Source organism: Fragaria vesca, linkage group LG6 (genome assembly GCF_000184155.1).
Source record: "Fragaria vesca subsp. vesca linkage group LG6, FraVesHawaii_1.0, whole genome shotgun sequence".
Lineage (NCBI taxonomy): Eukaryota > Viridiplantae > Streptophyta > Magnoliopsida > Rosales > Rosaceae > Fragaria > Fragaria vesca.
Genome location: NC_020496.1, coordinates 37,625,448 through 37,645,867, shown reverse-complemented (window position 1 = coordinate 37,645,867; position 20,420 = coordinate 37,625,448). Strand labels below are relative to the sequence as shown.

The window sequence follows — 20,420 nt, the reverse complement described above, 5'->3', positions numbered from 1 at the left end:
CTTATGACAGAACCTAGTTTGCTGGTCTTTGTTGGTGCATACTCTAAAACCTGGAGCTGAAATCGAAATAGGAATTCACAAAATCATCAAGAGTTAAATAACCATGTTTGGGTGAGTACTTTCCAATGCCACCAACAACATTAATCAAAATTGGCATAAACATGATTAGTCTTACTTGCATATACATATGCATGCAAGGAATCCAATACGATGCTGTTGCACCAGTACCGTTGCGCGAATGATATTATGGCCAGCATTTCTACCGTTGCGATTTAAAACTTACAACTAAGTGAGATAAATGCTTACAGAACTCCAGTGGACTTTGGGGTTGCTACACCAGCACGACGTACGCCTCATACCAAGTTTGATTCAGAAGTATAAAATTCATATGCTTTCTTGGAAGAATATATACGCAAGTGATGAAGTTTCTATTAAAGCCAAGTTTCTATCAAAATGGTGCCCATCATCTGCGTGATGGAAATGAAGTATGTAAAGATCGATGCTTGGTATATGTTGTCAAACAGCGACAAGCGTGGCATGTGGATCATGCTTGGTACTGTCTCAACTTAACCACTTTTAAGGTGTTGGGTTTTAATCACAAAAAGCCTCGGTACAATTAAGAATGATCAATCCACTTATGAATTATGTTTTATTTGTCACTTTTCCAATGTGGGATCTCTCCTCTCCAACACTCCCCCTCACGTGCAACCTAATTTCTAGGTTTGCACGTGAAACTGATTAACAAACTGAACCCGGGCCCCATGACAACCGAAAGAACTTCAAACTTCCAATGACAACTCAAAGAACCTCAAACTCGAAAGAACCAAACCAGGCTGAATTAACTCCAAACTCGAAAGAACTAAACCAAGGCCATGACCCCTGAAAGAACCAACAACCAACTCGGGCTCGTGGTGACGCAACTGGAGAGGGACCCGCTCTGATACCATGTCAAATATGACAAACATGGCTCGTGGATCATCCTTGTACCGATATTGTCTAAACTTAACCACCTTTAAGGTGTTGAGTTTTAACCATAAAAGGCCTCGGTACAATTAGGAATGATCTACTCACTTATGAATCATATTTTATTTGTTATTTTTCCAATATATGATCTCTCATCTCCAACATCTATAATATGTGAAGATGCTTGATTGGTCTGGTGAGAAAATATGCATAGTCAAATCTTTTCTGGTAGTGTTTAATGATTTGTCCTTTTCAATTTGGAAAATTTTCCGGGTAGCCAACTTATGATAATTTTTGGGTTGGCACTAATTAAAAGAGAAACAATGGAGGACATGTCTGCCCTAAGCAATTTGCTTATTAAACCACTAAAACTCAAGCTGATATTAATAGTTATACAGGCATTCATTATGATTAGAAAAATATACATAGCAGAAACCATGAAAAGTGCGCAGCCGACTGGCCACCTAGGACTGAAAGAATTCAGATATCGAATCCAGGTCATGTGTAAAGATGAACAGTATAGTGAACATAAGAACATGATCAATTGATTTATAGACAAATTAGCGATATAGGAGAGGTATGGATGACTTCAAAATCATATATCCATATCCTATCCAATTTGATGATTGCAACAGCAACATAAAGTAAGAAGATCGGATACATGTGGGGAGAGCCTATTCGGCGCACTCGTCATCTCCACCGTTAATTATTTTTTTTTTTTTTTTTTTTTTTGGTTCGGGTCAAAATGGACGGTGGATACACCCGGGTGCGCTGTATAATTTTCATACATGTGGGTTAGCATACTGACAAAGAAGATTGTTTCCTTCCCTGTTTGGACCTTGCAATGAAGCCATTCAATCTGGTTGAAACTTGGAAAGAAAAGGGATCATAACTAAATGCCACCAGTTGGTGCTAGGAAATAAAAAAACAAGATTAAGTCTGAGCTCTGTAGAGTAAACATCCAGTTGTGTAGAACGACACAAAATGAAATGAGTTGAATCAGTTTATTAGATTTAAAGCAAACAAAGCAACAGGCAAGGCAAGGCAAGAAATTTCAACAGAGGATGATATATAGATTGCCAAGTAAGTGTTCCTCAAGAACCAAACTTCAAATTGCGTATCATAGCATGTACAAATGTGTTATTACAAAGGAAGCAGAGTGGAGAATCCCACATAGTTGCTTGAGCCCCAGTAATTAAAAGATGATACATTTTAGTTCAGTAGCAACACCAACTACATTACATATATAAGAAAGCAGCAGCACTTGATGGTGTTAATCTTCTTGTGTTGGCATCGCGTATCGGCATAGGGGGCACAGGTGGCTGATCTCCAGGCACTGAACAATGCAATGTACATGAAAATGGTGCTGGCAGGGCAATCCAGTAATGGGGAGTTCTTGTTGGTCAAGAACATCAAAATCCTCCAAGCAAATAGCACACGAGGGCGTCTGTCGAAAAACAGAATCCTTTAAATGCACAAGTGACCTCAAACCCTCGATTGCGGATGTAGCTGCAGGAGTGAATTTGGGTCCAACTTGACGACCTACTCGCCGGGTGTATGGCCCAATCCTGCCGTGGGCGTGCCATACATTTACAATAACAGGGACTTGAGAGGTCTCCGCCGCCTCTACCACCCGGAATAACTTTTGAATAATGGCCGGATGTTTATCTTCCGGCACGGACATAGTTGAAAGATAACTGCAGATCTGCTGCTCATAGACCTCCGTATTTCTATTAGGATTGGATGCTGAAACTTGATGCTTGAAATCGGAGAAACTAGCCCACATATCCTTTTCATCAATTTGATTCTTATCTCGATAATGAATTCGAGCGTGACTGTGACGGCGACGTATACTTATCTTGAAGAGCTTGAATATGATGAGAAGCTTGTCCTCTTCCCACCCTTCTCGGTCGGGTTCGCTTTGTTGAACCACATGATGAACATACCTGAATCCCTCTACAACAGCCATAATGCTTCAACAACTCAAAACTCCACTGAAACCAAATGGGATCGAATAGGGCTGGAACTTCAACCCTTTTATATTAGCTTTGGTTTGATTTGGGAGATAGCCGGGCTTGGGTAATAAAACCTTAATAACAACTTCTAATCCATCTAGGACAAGGATTCAAATAGAATTAGGATAACTTCTAATCCATCTAGGACAAGGATTAGAGAGACCAAACTCGAATAGAATTAGGAATTAGAAGAGGATACTCGGGACACATGGATAGGTTCTTTCTTTCCGCGTTTACCAAATGAGAGATGGAGACTAGAATCGTGAGAGCGAAGAAAAAAAAAAATTTAAATGGGTGGAGTGGCTTTCTTATTTAACAAAATACCGTCAGGTATTTGCATTGTGTTATTTCAGGATTGGAATAAATCACATATTTCTAAGGATTAATTTCAGTTTATCCTACCAACTTTAAGTCGATTATTATGTTAGTCAATTTTCTTTCAATTTCATCAAAAACATCCATTGACTTCCAATTTTCATCAGCGATGTCAAAACATCCTTTTTTCATCTAATTCCCCTGTCATGTTATGACTTGCGTTAAGAAAAAAATCAAATTTGAAATAGGTGGGCCCACAGAAAAAGGGCAAAATAGACAAATTGCATTCAAACCCATCAAAATCACTAAGGTTAGGGGGTTGTTATTTTTTCAGAATTAGACTTTGTTCTTGATGCCAAGTCATCACTTGACGAAGGAATTGGATGGAGAACGGAGGTTTGGAAACGGCTGATGAAAATTGAGAGTAGAGGGGTGTATTTGATGAAATTAAATGAAGAAGGACTAACATGATGATCGACCTAAAGTTGATGAGGGTAAACTGAAATTAATTCTATTTCTAGACTTGTAAACGGATCAGATCTTGATCTATACCCGCTCTAGATCCGTGGTATTTAAATAAGTTTGGACTAAAATTTTGACATGTTGATCCATTAATGATTTGGACTCGTTAACCCGTTTATTCAAAAGATTGGATACATATCTAGGTTAATTTGATTTGTTGATCCGTCTTAAATTGAACATAAAATCTACAAGCGACTAAGTCATCGCACAATGCAATGCAATTTCTAGTGAAAATTCTGTGTTTAGAAGGGAAGGAGAATCTCGATTGTTTTTGACATCACTAATACAAAAGATGTGACTACAATTGTTAGAAACAATAGAAAACAAACAACACTGCCAATTTGTGTTTGACGCATCTACCAGTTTTACCCAATTGGATTCCTTCATCCAGCACTTGGAGCCAGTGATACTCAAAAGTCACATAATCGCACGCTCGCCTCACTGTATTGTTTGCTTGGACGACTGTGAGTAGTATCCCGGTCGATGCTGGTCCTTATGGTTCAAAGTATAACGTACGATAAAATGGCCTATTTCATGCTTATTTCATGAATAATAAATCAGTTGCCTATTTCATGCTTTAGGCCAAAAATTGGCAGAATGCACTGGAGCCCTATGATGATCTTAAGTCTGCTAATATTGAGCATACTGTTTCAACTGTCAAACAGTATAACACACTCCATACTTGTAGTGGCAAGTGAAAAGTGAGTCTTTTAGATTAGAGTTGATATTGCACTTTTACTAATGACCGGTTTGTATCTATTTGTTTATCGTAAAAGTGAAAATTGAACCTCTTCCCTAATTGTTGGAAGGATGATTTGTTTGTGATTCTTGTTTGTGGCATGGGAGAATTTGACTACGGGGACTTCTTCGGTTGCTGAGAATGTCCAAATGATAGTTTGAACAACAATGTTTTTCCCGTTTCGATTTACAAAAGGGCATAACATTCATATGCTTTCTAGAAAGAATGTACAAGTGATAAACAGTCCATACTTATCAGCCAAATGTAGAACAAACAAACCATCAATTGTTTAACAGTGGTTAAAGTTAAGAAAGAGACACATGTCAATAGACTAATAAGGTGAGACCATTAATGGGCAAATCAGGGTGGCTGTCAGAAGAGATAATAAGCTCAAAAACCAGGTTGGGGTCGTCTTAACCAAGTCGGCTACGGTGCTCTCTTTGTCTAGGCGGTGGAGGTTCTTGTTAGAGCTTCATGTTGCGTCAAGATTTAGAGGGATCGAAGTTCTCGTGGTGGCTGATATCATATAGAAGGTACTGACCGCTTAGGTCGGTTGAGGTAGAGAGGGTTTGTAGTTTGTCTTTTTTGTAATTTATTAGTTAACAGATTTTGATTTTGTTAGTTAAAATGAATGAAAAATGATCTCATACTAGCCGGTGTGAATGATAAAATGCAAACTTGTTAGTGGTAATTATGAGTTGTGAACTGATTTTTATTTTTTCATTTATCTTTTTATGAAAAATACACGTGGCTTGTTTTGAGAGACATAAGGGACGGGCCGGGTCGGGTCCTCGTACTAAAAGGGGAAACAACACTGTGGCAGCTGTCATCTATATCTGTTTCAGTTTCAGTTTCAGTTCCGGATTCCTTTGACTTTCCTAATCCTTGTTGAGTTCGGACTCTGGGTCATTTCCAAATGACCAAATCCTTGTCCTTGAGGGATTAGGGTTGTTCCTTATATATATACATACACAGGGAGGCAAAGCCTCGATACACAGATCCAAATCCTCGTACTATAGGGATTAGGGTTGTTCTTCAAAGCCTCGATACAGATCCGGAAGCGATCGTTCTTGTTCTTCAAACCTCGATACAGATCCGGAAGCGATCGTTCATGGCGTACTTCACTTATTATCACTCTGCGTCGCAACAGGAGACGGTGGAACTGAGAGGGTCTTTGGAGAAGGACACCTTTCCGATTAGAATCCAACTCTGCAGGTGTCGCCAAACCAATCCGAATATGATTGAATCCATTGAAAATGTCGCCCGAGGAGATCTCTGGGTAAAGTTTTCTAATTTCAAGAAGCAGTTATCCGACAACTACGACAGAAACAGGAGCTTTGAAACCTTCATCACTAACAAGCTCTCGCAATTGGGTGTGCCCAAAGATGAACATCTTGCTTGTGTTCACACGCTGTTTCAGGCGATGGAGGATGTCGTCAACCCCGAGATCCCTCTCCTAGTGTCTGTGCTTGACGCCACTATCATCGACAGAGAGGATTCACTGGTTCCGACTAGGCTTAACTGGATTCCAGCAAGCAGATCCTTCATCCAGGCCTTGGTGCAAGTCACACTCGACAGTGATGTTATCGCACGCTCGCCATCCTGTGCTGTTTGCTTGGACGATTTTGAACAACAAGTACCCATCACTCAGTTGCCGTGCACGCACTACTTTCATCTAGATTGCGTTGTCCGGTGCCTGGAGAGGAACCACATGTGTCCCCTCTGCCGATACGAGATGCCCATGGAACAAGATTAAGCCCTGCTCAATCCTCAAGATCAAGATCAAGAAGAGTTGCTGTCTTTACAATTACTAGTCTTGTAATTTAAAAGAAAACAAACAAAGTTTGGTTGCTACTAAACTGAAATGCATGTATCATCTTTTATTGTGTACCAAAAACAGTAATGTATCAACTTTGATTTGCTCTGCTTCCAGCAGCTATGTATGGCTCTGTTTGCTTTGTTTGTAACAAATTTCAGAACTTGCTATGCAATTCGGCACTAATAAATTGGGATTCCTTATAATTTTTGGCTGTCTATCTGTCTTTTATTTCCTATGTTGAAAGCATTCTGTTTCTTCTCTTCCCAGTAGCTTTGTTTGTTTGCTCTAACAATAATAAACTCGTACTCCATTATGTGCAATTCCACACAAGTAAATGTTTATTCTTCAAAATTAAGCTCCTTTTTTGATTTCCTATCACAAAGTTTAGTTTGTTGTGATCCCTTGATTGTCTGGCTTCTTTACAAGGCCAAGCATCCACTAGAGGGAAACAATTTGCAGTGTGAGTGTTCTAACTCTAGAATAGTGGATCGCATCAGCTAACTATGCGTTGTGTGCTTTTCCTATAAATCTCTCTTTCTAGAATATCCCAGTGGATGCTTGACACTAATAAAACAATGAAAATAAACTGAGCTTGGTGAATAACTAAATATCAATACATTACCAGTCTGAACATATGTTAATCTTTGGGATTGTGATAGATATAGGGAAGGATGATATTCTCAGCGAAAACCTTGTTTTTTTAGTTAACAGAGCTAGGTAGAGCAGAGTGCTCTCCCACCTCAAATTTATTAATAAAAAAGAAATATTACAATCAAGTTGGATAACACTAAAGTCAGTACCCGAAAAGACCAAACAAAAGACATCAAAACTACACTATAAGGCAAATCAATGAAAACGAAAGTCAGAAAGACCAAACTTATCTCGTTGGTACATGCCCCGAATGAAGTGGGGAGGTTCATCCCACCAAGATAATGCAGACATTGGCAAACTCATATTGGCAAGAGTATCTGCCACTTGATCACCTTCTCTGAAGATATGAGAAAATCGAAAATTCATCTAAGAAATACAGTGCAAACAATTACCCCATGCCACTCTCAGCGAAAACCTTGTTAACCACTGTATATTTCATCTTCTTATCTTTAAAAGAGAACAACAGTCGCATTGTGATGGTTACATGTTTCTCATTTTGCAAATAATTAGGATTACCAAATTCATCCTCATTTGGAATATTGCACAAAATGGTGTGCAAGTTGTATCGAACCAAGTATCTTGACATTTTGCAGCATATCCATCTTGTTTTGTCACTTGACCGCCATCCAAACATATTGAAGCATTTTTCATCCTGCAGATGATGGATACATTTTTGATGGTTTTTGTTTTATATTTGGCTTTGACTGACTGTTTATCACTTTTACATTCTTTCTAGAAAGAATATGAATGTTATGCCTCTTGGTAGAAAAAATTGTTGTTGATGTTATTTTCATTTTCATACATAATAGTATTAGTGGTCAAGATATCAAAATCCTAACGGAATGAAACTTAGAATATAAAAATATAAGTTTTTAATAGTTAGGTATGAAAATAAAAATAGCATCATAGTTTAGGTGGTGTTTTGTAATTAATTGGTTATTTTATTCTTTAAAGCATGGCAAGTGAGTCTTTCCTTCGAACTATATGATTATGTTGTTTATTGGTTTATATTAAAAGTTCAGGGATCATGGGATAAGTAATGGCATACGACATCACTTCATCAGAAAATTACCTATATCAGTATGTATCATGGGTGTTCTTTTTGCAGTCAATTATACCTTTTCTTGTATGTATAGTTTAACTATGGTGGAAGCACAGGTTTGTTCTTAACTTTCCATTTGTAATTAAGATCATGGTTTTGTTTTTCTTATGCAAGCGATTACTATCATTCTAGTGCTTATCTGTTCTTCTCAAATTTATGGTTCTTGATGGACATAGTTTTGCCTTCTAAATTTTAGATCCGTCTATCTTACTAGACATATGTTTTTAAGGTCATGGCAGAGAATATCGTGAAAGGCTGTTGAAGAAATGGGGAATTGTGGATGTAAATGATACCTGGTATGCATTTTACCCTCCACTTTCTGAAATGGTCATTGATAAATTTGAGAAGACTCGCGGACTCTACAAGTTTGCTATGTAGGTGGAATCTGGAAAGGTAGATGGGAAACGGCTTTGTATTACTGGGGGCTCTGCAGCTGCTCTTGCATTTTGAGACACCTTCAGGGCCGGAGCTTCCTTGTAATCTTAATGCAACTGAGATCATGTATGCTTCTTCTGTGAATGAGGAGTACAGATGATTCCAGGCATTTTATTACAGCTACATTACTCGATTTCTTGCTTCGTCTTTATAAACCAGTGGATGGTAAATCGATATCTTCCGTATTTGCCGACAGATGTTAGATTTGTACATATTAGAGCTACTATAATACTGTGATGCATGTATTAAGGCTTGGTTTTGGCATCCGTTTTGTCAGTCATAAATAACTAGTTAGCATGTTATTTGATTTCCTAGCACCAACTAGGTGGCACTTGAATTTAGTTTATTGTGATGCCTCAATTACCTAGCTTCTCTGCAAGGCCAACTGGCCAAGCAAAGAAGGAAACAATTTGCAGTGTTCGGTGTTCTAACTCTAGAACAGTGGATTACATCAGCTAAAGCTTCAGCAACAGCGTTGAAAAACTTGCTGCTGCTATTACTTCACCATTTTCTATCAAAATCTACCATCAAACACATGGATTCATAAACCAAACCCTTGTCCCAAAAGCTATTCCATAAAATCAAGCATTTTAGTACATATAGAGCTAAAAGTTTCTGCAAAAAAATTTCATAAGAAATGTCGAGCATCGAGAACTAGGACAGCTACTCAAAGGCACAAAAGGAATAGAGCGGAAGCAAGAGCTAGAATCTACAAGCTCAGAAGCTCCTCCTTCTAGCCTCCACAAACCCATCCTTCATAGCTGTAATGAAAATTGAATATGAATCAGTTAATTGTATAACTAATATATAATAGGATAATATTGAATTACAAGAATGTTTACCAATTCCCACACCCTCGAAACAGTCAAAAAAGTCACCAGCTTCCTCGCAATCACCATGTCCAGAGGATACAGCCTCCTCTGCTACATTAGTAACATCCTCGAGCACACCGGTAACCTCCACTGCCTCATCTCTAAAGACCTTACCAGTTCCTGGAGGTCCATAGATCTCTTCTGCCTCAAAAATCTCATAGTTCTGCATATATTTTAGGGTCTGAGCAACTTAAAAATACAATTTTAGGGTCTTCCAAAATAGTGAAAGATTTATTTACATGCATTTTGATATATGCATAACAGAAACCACAAAACTACTGAAAAGAAAAGAAATTTTTTTTGAATAAGGCTCTAAATAATGTGCATCTACTATTGTCCGCTTCACGTTACTGAACCAAAGTAGTGAAACAATTGAATTATGCTTATGTGGAGAATGTGTGACCAACTGGGACTTATCCACATAGATTAAAGTACCCCATTGCTGGCAGTATGCCATCCTGGCCCGTAATCTAAAATCATCATATGAATGAGACAATTATGAAGGATATGGTTAAAGCATTGTACAGAAACTCAGGTACAAAAAAAAATATACACTACAATGCAGATCAAATGCAGACAAAGATGAATGAATGACACTTACAAAATGCCAAAAATCCTAATCAACCAAGCACTTCAACTTTTACACCCAGCAATACAAATCAAATGTAACTTGTGGTTTTGTAGCAAGTAAAACTGAAAAAGAAAATCCTGATTTCTTGGCAAATTCTACTTGAGGAGTTTGATTACCTCAACAAAATAAAATTAAAACATGAAAGAGTCAAAGTAGGCAGTGCCAATTAAAATTTAATAAAAAAGAGAATGAGTGTCGTTTAGAAAACTGTTGATACTCTTTAAAACTTATTGACCTAAAAAGGAAGCAAGGGGGAAGTAAAACATTCCCTATTATGACAAAATTAACAATAAGAAAGTTTGTGCTAACGAAACCTATTGAATGAGTTAATCAGTCTGTTATTTAATCCACTCCAAATCATACCAACTACTGGATCAGTTAGTTTGTTCTAACAAACAAAAGTTTCCAAGAGACTACTAGATCATACAGTTTGTGATAACAAAACAAAAGATTCAGATCCTATAAACACCAATACCAGGATGCAGTACACCAATTCAATTAATTCAGTACACGAAGAACTATAAAAACCAGGCGCAGTACAAAATGTTACCAGATGTAAAACACATCGAAGCTCTCCATCTCCCGATTCGTCAGCAATGCAGGCGAAAACAACATCCACAACATCTTGTGCTATCGATTCCAAGATGGACTGATCTTCAGCATCAGTCTACAAAACGAAATCGGAATCAAAACAACATTTAGATAAACTACAAAACGCAAATGAAAATTGAAATGGAACAAAACGCAAATGAAAATTGAAATGGAACAGTTACCGTAATCAAATCAGGATGCAGATCGGATGGAATAACGAGAGTCGGAGATGCTGCTGCTGCAACAAGAGCAGCGGCGGTCACCGCAGAAGCAGAGATCGACGGAAGTTTGCACGCCATGTGAGTACCTTAGGGTTTTTGGAGTTCGATTTTCTGTGATTGGGGATTTTGGGATCGATGCGGGTTTGAAGGGTGAGCGTGGGGTTTATATACACGAAATGAAGCTAAAATGGAGCGGGCCGAGGAGAGATTTGGGCCCAAACCCAAATTAAAACTAGACTCAAGGAAAAGATATGAAAAACTAAGGTCTGAAAAGAAAATAAAAAAGAAAACAGATCTGAAAAAAAAAGAGGGGAAGAAAACCACACATATTCAAAATCAACAAACCTTCTTCAATCAACTCCATCTTGTATTAGAAGACCAAAGTCTTAACCTTTAATGATATGCATCAATTGGAAAAATCAAAATAATTGAAGAAAATAAAGGGATTTAGAGCAACAAAGGATTGGTTGATTAACAAGAAACCCTTTGTTGTTCTAAATCCTCTTCTTTTCATTCAATTAGAATGAGGGTCTTCACCAATCATGCATCAAAATCAAACAAGAGGCCTTTTGGACAAATTGAACAAAAAGAAAGGAATTGGACACACAAAAGTTTTGTTGATCAGCAACAAACCCCTTTCTCCATCCAACTCCCTCTTGTTGTTCAATTAGAACAACCTCCACCATCTTCACCATAGTTTTTTGTTTTGAGAGAGAGAGAGAGAGAGAGAGATAAAAGAAGAGGGATGATGTGTTTGAGGCTTTGATTGTACTTGAGTCATTCTATCTATTTATATTGGTAGAACAAGTCTCCCTAGGTTGTCAGAGCGCATTTACAAAACTACCCCTACTACTTTGAATTTTTTCTTGATCCTCTGCGTGTCTCCAGATTCGGTTGACCAGCTTGGACCAATAAACACAGCGAGCGGATAAAATTGTGACAATTTGGACCATCTGAAACAGAAGGGGAAACACGTGGCCCAACCATGAAGGCGAACGCGTCGCTAGAAAGTGAGCGGAAAAGCAGACGATACCTCAGTTCTAAACCCGAGTCCTGCTAGGAGGCCCCTCGATATGGTAGTTATTTTGGAATTACTATAACGGTATTTTAGACTTTCCTTCAAATATTAACTACGGTAAAAATACATGTCCTTGTAAAAGTGAACAAACAAATGTAAATCTGACGAAAGGGCCCAAATTACCCACAAAGTTCGTTTCAAGTTCAACCGACACAAAAGTTTTGATGAGTATCATTGAGAATAAATATCAAACTGTACAATTCACTGATTCAACTAGAAATATACAGGCGAGATGAAATAAAAATAACACAAGTCGGACAACAGTGTCATCAGTCACTCTTCCTCCTCTTCACCATCTGCAGGCAATCCCATATCATCTCCAATATCTTCAAGCAGCTTGTCCACGTCCTCCCCCAACTCCAACAACCTACCACTAAGCTTTTCAACCTTGCTCTGTTCTTGTCCGAGGCATACGAGAAGATCATTCAGCTCTGCCTCGCTCTCCTTCTGAGCTTCTTCCCTTGCCTGAGCTCTAATTGCATCCACATCTGGAAAGGCCAAAGACCCCACACCCTTTTCACCTCTTACCTCCTTTTCTAGTTGGAAATTGGCCTGCTCAAGACTGTTGTAAGCATCTGATAGACTCTTCAGGTCGGATTCCATCTTGCCAGCCAAGTTTTTATACATGGATGCCTCAGATTCAATCTTGGCTTTCTCTGCCTTGAGCAACTCCAACCGCTTAGAGGCTTCTTGAAGATCTCGTCTAAGTGCCTCTACGTGAACTCTATCTGAGCCTGTGCCTTGTTCAGACCGAGAATGACTGGCCCCACCAGTTGCTGCTACGTCCTCAGCCAAGCTTGCATTGCGGCCAAGGAGGTCCTAAAAGATGAGAAAGACTATGAAACCAAATTGACAAAAACACAAATTGCCAAACCAAACATATTCAAGAACATGCATACCACAGCATGCTTCTTCTACAGTCAATTTTTCTACGTGCCCTCTATAAGAAAGAAAAGGCAAGAGTAGGTGTACATTTTAGAAATACCTGTATTTCAAAGCATTGCTTTTCCACAAATTCCTTCAGCCGCTTAATATACTCCCCATCGCTTTCCCCACTCTTTTGTTCCAATTCTGCTGGCACCACTGCCACATTGCTCTTTGGTTGACTGTAAACCTCAACAATTTTTTCTCTGATGTTTGCCTCTAAACTCTTAACAAGGTTTACAAATGCAGCATCAAAGATTGAGGACAGAACCGGTAGATCCTCATCTTTCTGATCAGATAAATTGTTCTCCTCAACATCTTCAGGCTCTACCATACCAGCAGAAGCAGATCTAGTTAACTGTTTAGGGGGCTCAGCAGACCTTGCAGAGGTGAAAAGGAAGCTTTTTCTCATTTCATCAAACTTCAGAAAGTATGATGTGAGTCCAACCTTCTGGCTTATGGAATCAACTACAGTAAAAGCATCTTTCCCACTTTCACCAGATTTATTGTAGATAACACACTCTCCCAGAAGAACAGCCGCCAGTCCCTTTATGAACACTGTAGCAGATGAACTGGATACCAACTCGAGCAGATATGTGATGTGGGGACGTGAATCTAGGAAGCAATGCACAGCACTAGGGAAATCAGCTAGCCAAGTCACCAGCATTTTCAAGAGAATTGGTTGAATATATGCATTTCCACTTGACTTCCCATCTTTGTTTTTCATGGAAGAGGAAAGGGCCAAGTATGTTACCATGCGATACATTAGAGGTTCAGAAGCGCCTAAAGATGGCGTAGGTGCTTCAAGTTCAATATGTAACACCTGCAAATTGTTTCTTCACGTTAGAAATAGGACCTTTCATTTAATTAAGTCTTCTTAGCCATGTAAAGTGAAACAACAAGAAAGCACGAACTTGATGAAAGTGCATGGTTGGCCCAAGATCTGATTATAATACTTGTATTTGATCAGAAGAATAAGAAAATGGTGTGACTGCATACCTTTTCCTTGCAGTGGACATTGTCTTTCATGATATGAGATAGAACACTGGCAGCTCTGCAACATGTCTGCACCACAATATATTAGCTAATGGAACAAAGGTTTTAAAGTCTTACAAAACTCAGAAGCAACTAAGCATTGCATTACCTCAAGATCAACTTCATTCTCGCTCATGGTAAGACCTTGTAACAATATGCTGCAAGAGAATCAAGTTTTTACATTAACTACCATAACCAGCTTTTTCGACCTAGATGCAGAAAAATAGTACATAATAATAAACTGTAATAAAAGCATGCAGTAAATATATAAAGATGCACATAGATAAGCAGACCTTCCAAATGACACGTTCACATCTTCCTCAAGCGGTGCATGAGTCATTGAATGTGGTTGAGGAATCAATGTTGACGCTAACATTTTTTGGCCATCAGCATTTTTCTATTTCAAGCGAGGTGGAAGCAAATTTAGGAAATATTAACAAAAAGAAAGTGAAAAACCCACAATCAAGAAGTCATATGTCGGGGACGTGACAAATCAGTAACAAGTGAACCGCTCATGAAGCTCCATAAGAAAGTATAAATCAAAGATATAAGGAGCAAATAAACTTTACCAACCTCACAAAAGCTCTTAAAAACATAATCTGCTGCAACAAATTCTTGTACACTAGATGTCCTTAAGATGATTCGTAGAATTGAGTTCAGAGCAGGTTCCTGTGGCCCCTCCCCAAGAACTTTGCTTGCAATGGCATCAAGATTCTTGGAATGTCCAATAATCAGATTACCAACGCATTGTAATGCCTGATGAAAGCGATTCAAGATTTATAATTATGAAGTAACTCAATGTCTACAAGGCATTTAAAAATTTCAGCAAAGTTATACACCTTCCATTTGAAAATCCTATTTCTTTTTTTCTTTTTTTGTCTCTTAGATTTATTACAAGTGACAGAAGTTTTGGGGAACTAGATCCAAAATTTGATGTAATTAATCGACCTTTTATGATTGGAAAAGTTAAAAGGTCGAAGAACTCTTCATGGACCAGTTGATATTGCTTGGTATATACAATTTCTTAAAGATGTGTTTGTATTGTCTGTGTCAGGGAGAGAGAGAGAGAGAGAGAGAGAGAGAGAGAGAGAGGAGGTGATGAAAAAAGGTTTAAGAACTATCTTACCGCACAACGGACAGCAACAGGTGCCCACTGGCTTTCTACACCCAGCATTAAAAGATGGTCCAAGACTTTTTTCTACATCCAATCAGGTTAAAAGTTTAGATATCACTCATAGCACCAAATTGATATTTCACTGGAGCACTGGTTATGATGTTTCAAGATACCTGAACAAGAGTTGTCTTGTTTGCCAGCTTATTTGCATCTTTTCCAGGATCAGCCTCTGAACCTCCCATAATTAGCAAATTAATAGTTTCCAACGAACTGAGTAGATTAATTGTCTACTGGCATGGCGTTTGTTTCCAAAGCAACAACAAATTACCAGTAAGAATTGTGCAATAACAAATGTAATTGTTCATTACAATGTTAAGAAAACTGAGCATCTAACCTTTTGTTGAGTGAAACTGTAAGTACTTCCTCGTAACTTCAAAATTGACATTAATGGATCAAATCCAATTGTCTCCCTCAGTAGTATCTGAATGAAACACGCTTTCAAATTAAAAGCAAGAATACACCAATTGTGTAAATGACAATAACCGTTATTTCAAAAGTAGAGCAACAATAAGCTGAGAACCTGATTAGATGCATTCTTCCGAATAAGGTTGTTTAACAGTTCAATACAGTCCTGTGCAAAAGCATTTACATTAGAATAGTTATAATGTTATATGACCAAGTGATGTCACAAATCTTTTCTACAAAAATAGCAGGGTATCAAAATTGGAAACTTGATGTATAGATATTTAACTCCCTGTATGAACTAGTAATTATCAACAGAATGAGTCACAGTGAATCACCTGGACAACAACACCACCATCTGAGCCACCTTCCTCTCTGATGATGCTGAAGATCTTTTCAAAAGCACCTTCAAAGACCACAATTTTTTGAATTTCCTGAAATTTTATGTCAAACAAAGAAAGCCGAGCAAGGGTTTCAATGTTTCAGTCACTAGTTCAACGAATATGCTTCAACATAAAGTACATATAATGAATCATCACAGAAGTTAACCTCACCTCAGCTTCACGTGTCAAGTAAGTAAGTAGTAACAAGGCCTCATTTCGTATAACCTAGAAGCAACAACAACAAGTGAGCAAGACCAACGAACATGAAAGCACTCATAGTAATATTTTTCCAATCATTTCAATCTTCTCAATTTCCAACATTTTGCAAAAACTGGAGCAAGAAATATGATTCTTGAAAGATCACCCTTACAAGTTAAATGGAAGCGACAAATGTGAATGATAAGTTATTTGCACAAGACAAATAATTATTCAGGCATAGTACCTCACGATCCATAAGCATATCCATTAGGCGAGTTATACCACGAGGTATGGTCAGAATGGCTTCCTGTAACCTGAAAAAGGGTAATCAGCAAGAATTCTTTCTACACCACCAATAGATCCAAAATTTTGGACAAAAGAGAAACTAGCTTTAACTAATACCTATTTGGAGAATTCGTGAGAAGAGCGGTCAAAAGCTGAAGAGTGTAATACCGTACATAGAAATCCTCCTCTGACTACAATAAGAGAAAAAGTAAATAAAGAGATGGACATTGTTAAAACTATCTGCATTTACAAAGATAAAATAGCTTAAATTAAACAACTTTAAATAGAATTATGTTCAGTGTTTTCATAATACAATAAGAAAACTCTCACCAACAAACTTAAGAGAAGTGAAATGCTGTCTGCTTCTCTAGAAAGCAAATCCGTGTTCATCAAAGCTGGTTGAATCTCGTTCTTTGGGATTTTTGAATGTTCAATAGGAGTCAAGGCACCTACAAGAGTTTCTAGGGCACCTCGGATCTGCGTATTTAGAATGCCTAAAGTGAGACATATCCATGGATAAAAATTTATAGTAAAGGCTGTAAAGCACTATAGTTAGAATCTATTTCATAATAACCGTCGGGACAGGAAAAAAGAAAAGACACAATGACGTTAGAGTTTCAGAACATTTATCAAGAATAGACTTTCCCAACTCAATAAATTTGATAGCAGAACCCATTCTCCAGCATTCAACTCGTTAAAAGCAGTAAACATATAAAAGCAAGAATAAAAACAACAACAAGAAGCAGTAGCAAACCATTTCAACATCGTCGCGTTCTTCTCTCAATACACCCATCATAACAGGAAATCCTACAAAAATAACAAACCAAAAAGTCTCAAACACTGCAAGCTCGAAACGAAAAAAAAAATCGCAAACAACTATATCAAAATAACCACTAGCACTCACCCATGGCTCCAAACGCCAGCTGAGCACCAGAGCTTTCAGCCACAACAGACTGAAGCTCCACCATAGCAGTCCTCCTGTCCTCTGCCAGCTTCCCATTGCTTATACAGTCCAGCAACCGCTCGACATGACTGCCAAACCAATCCACAACTACATTCAATCACACACTATTCCGAAACCGAAACTACGCAATGTACTGCTATTATTACGCAAGCGATAATCTGAAGTTTATTTTTACCTATCTTCATTTGAAGACGAAGATTTCTCATTGCCGAAAACCAGACCTACAACCCCCTTGTAACTATTCACCAAATCCATCTCTCAATTTTTCTCCCTGAAACCCTAAAAACACAGCAAAATTAAAACGTACAATCTCAAATTCAATCCAAAATGGAAGTAGAGAAGCTCACTTGCCTGAGAAGTTCGAAGACTTTGGAGTAACCGATCCAATCTCCAGAGAGATTCAGAGTTGAAATTAGGGATCGTTTTTTTTTTTCAATTTAATTTTGTATAAATAATTGCGACCAAAACACAGAGAGAGCTTTCGTTTTAAGACACACTGACTCTGCACCTGGTGATGCCGATGCCCGGTTTGCTGACCCGACCCGACAGATATTGGGCCTTTTGGATAAGAAGTGCAGCTACCCCGGTTTGGTCTTGGGTTTGGGCTGTCCCGCAAAATAGGTTTACGATAGGTTTTCTGACGGGTCAAAAATGGATAGAGTTTTCCGACACTCGAATGGTTCGCGACACGTCTTTTAAGTTTATCGAGTTTTGATATAAACCATTCGAGTGCCAGAAAATAGGCCATACACGTTTGGATTTTTGAGTTGTTCCATGTATTATTGTGTTGGCAAATGACAGTACCAAACGAATGAGTTGCAAATAATGGCATGGTATGAAGATGAGTAGGTGATGGAGGTTCTTTTCATAAGAGATGAAAATCACAAAAACAATGTACTATGTACTATGTTGAAGTTATTAAAGATGGGTCAATTGCTTATGTGCAACAACTTCTTTGTGTACTTTCAAAAGAAGAGAATGAGTGATGATAATATATATGAAAAAAATAAGTTTAAGAACGCTTGTCGATATAGTTAATTAAAGGATGTGTACATTTCTTTACTCTTTTATAACATAAAGACATTTTTAGGTGAGCAAATCACTCCTCGAGATAAAGAGTATGCGGTGGGTTATGACATTTTTGTGCTAAATATCTCATGTCCATGTCTTGTTGTAATTAACCCAAATGACACAAGAGATTGTAAACCAAAGCCAAAAGTTCAGGACATCTATGAATCCCCTCGCAATGGACGATGTGCTCTAGGCATTTGTTCTGTTGCTGCAATTTGTTGTCAAATTATGCACACAAGTTTCCATCGACAATTGACTTTTACGAAGTCGTGGATTGACTTCCCTAGCTACAACCTTGGTATTATATATTTAAGCTTTTCTTACTGGAAAATATTGTAGACTATTTGGAAGAACCCTAGATAGAACTGCAAAGGTGGATGTGGGACAAATAAGCCATTCCAATATAGCAGGTAAAAGAGGGTGATCTAGTGAAGAACTTCTTCTTCCTCTTTGTTAAAAAGAGTATAGTTTAGTCCTGGGTTTGGATGCCTGAAATTCTGATGGATTAAGAAACACCCACTTGGAAGTTCAAACCCTAAAAGAAATATTATCGAGTTTTCTTTCTAAAAGAAGTTGGGTTCTGATGGGGGAGATTCGTCTGAACATGCCTATTGCAGTCCATGCAATGTTGACAACCTAACATTATGGATTCCATGAAGGCTGTCTAGTCATTGTCTTGTAAAAATGGTGAAAATAACAGTCCATTGTTTGCTCCACGTACAACATTTAACATGAGATTTAAAGTCCAACTTTATGCAAATAAAGCAAATTTGTTTGTGCAAATTGAGTAAGCAAAAGTTTATACTAAAGCAATGAACATATCATTTTACGCGTGACATGACATGGTAGCTCATACACTAATCTCCTGATAAATTTTTCTGTGTTATGGGAGAACCACATCAACATATCTAGTGGTCCCCCTGATCAATACAAAGCCGCCATGTACTATTTTTTTAACACGTCATAACAAAGTATAAAATTTACCGCATTCAACTAAAGTAAAACCAAACAATGTCGACAAAGGTAGAAAAAAAAAATTCAGATTCCCGTTGGCTTCGTTGAATTGGGAATGGAGGTCGAAGAAAGTATGTTATTGGTATCAAATCTCCATTGGTATCAGACTCATTTTGATTGATGAAAGTCCATATGCAAGTCGCTGATACGTACTATTGTTTCTGAGGATAATGTGGAAAACTCTCAAAATCTTGTGGTTGTTCAAAACTCTAACCAAATTGAGTAGAAAGAGTCAAAGGTTTAATGAATGGAGCAAGGATCGTCCACCATCTTCTATATCTCCAAAATCGTTGTCTTCATTTGATCAAGTCGAAGGTTAAATGAATGGAGCAAGGATCGTCCACCATCTTCTTCTATATCTCATTAAACCTTTGACTCTTTCTACTCAATTTGGTTAGAGCAACCACAAGATTTTGAGAGTTTTCCACACTCAAAAATAATACTAAAAAACAATAGTACATACCATCGACAGGCATATAGACTTTCACCACTCAAAATGAGTCTGATACCAATAGAGATTTGATACCAATAACATACTCTCTTCGACCTCCATTCCCAATTCAACGAAGCCAACGGGAATCTGAATTTTTTTTTCTACCTTTGTCGACATTGTTTGGTTTTACTTTAGTTGAATGCAGTAAATTTTATACTTTATTATGACGTGTTAAAAAAATAGCACATGGCGGCTTTGTATTGATCAGGGAGGACCAGTAGACATGCTAACGTGGTCCTCTCGTAACATAGAAAAATTTCTCGTGGTGGTGATTGATACTTCGGTTAACAACAAATGCAACTTCCTGGAAAGTTCAAAGGAAACATCGAAGTTTTGGTTGCTTTTGATCTCAGGCCAAAACCACAGGCTAGCTCAAGTCGAAGGTTAAATGAATGGAGCAAGGATCGTCCACCATCTTCTATATCTCCAAAATCGTTGTCTTCATTTGATCAAGTCGAAGGTTAAATGAATGGAGCAAGGATCGTCCACCATCTTCTTCTATATCTCCAAAATCGTTGTCTTC

General features: G+C 38.0%; 4 protein-coding genes across 4 annotated transcripts; 1 reads left to right on the top strand and 3 right to left on the bottom strand.

Annotated features, from left to right (window-relative positions):
- Positions 1–2,236: 2,236 nt before the first annotated feature.
- Positions 2,237–2,932, bottom strand: LOC101305399 (E3 ubiquitin-protein ligase RNF115-like). The gene has a single exon (XM_004306331.1). The coding sequence runs from the start codon at positions 2,930–2,932 to the stop codon at positions 2,237–2,239; it is 696 nt and encodes a 231-aa protein (XP_004306379.1).
- A 2,733-nt stretch (positions 2,933–5,665) lies between these two features.
- LOC101305101 lies at positions 5,666–6,310 on the top strand. The gene has a single exon (XM_004306330.1). The coding sequence runs from the start codon at positions 5,666–5,668 to the stop codon at positions 6,308–6,310; it is 645 nt and encodes a 214-aa protein (XP_004306378.1).
- Positions 6,311–9,117: 2,807 nt separating this feature from the next.
- On the bottom strand, positions 9,118–11,435 carry LOC101309177. The gene is made up of 4 exons (XM_004304619.1): positions 10,838–11,435; positions 10,615–10,731; positions 9,404–9,596; positions 9,118–9,322 (listed from the first exon to the last, which is right to left on the bottom strand). Exons 1-4 carry the CDS (start codon positions 10,952–10,954, stop codon positions 9,279–9,281), a joined length of 471 nt encoding a protein of 156 aa, XP_004304667.1. The 5' UTR covers positions 10,955–11,435; the 3' UTR covers positions 9,118–9,278.
- A 620-nt stretch (positions 11,436–12,055) lies between these two features.
- LOC101308892 (golgin candidate 6-like) lies at positions 12,056–17,574 on the bottom strand. The gene is made up of 18 exons (XM_004304618.1): positions 17,495–17,574; positions 17,260–17,387; positions 17,110–17,162; positions 16,686–16,832; positions 16,473–16,546; positions 16,315–16,384; positions 16,044–16,097; positions 15,828–15,923; positions 15,608–15,658; positions 15,422–15,508; positions 15,201–15,314; positions 15,040–15,111; positions 14,487–14,669; positions 14,207–14,310; positions 14,023–14,071; positions 13,878–13,943; positions 12,940–13,701; positions 12,056–12,773 (listed from the first exon to the last, which is right to left on the bottom strand). The coding sequence occupies exons 1-18, from the start codon at positions 17,572–17,574 to the stop codon at positions 12,228–12,230; spliced, it is 2,736 nt and encodes a 911-aa protein (XP_004304666.1). The 3' UTR covers positions 12,056–12,227.
- Between the last annotated feature and the right edge of the window lie 2,846 nt (positions 17,575–20,420).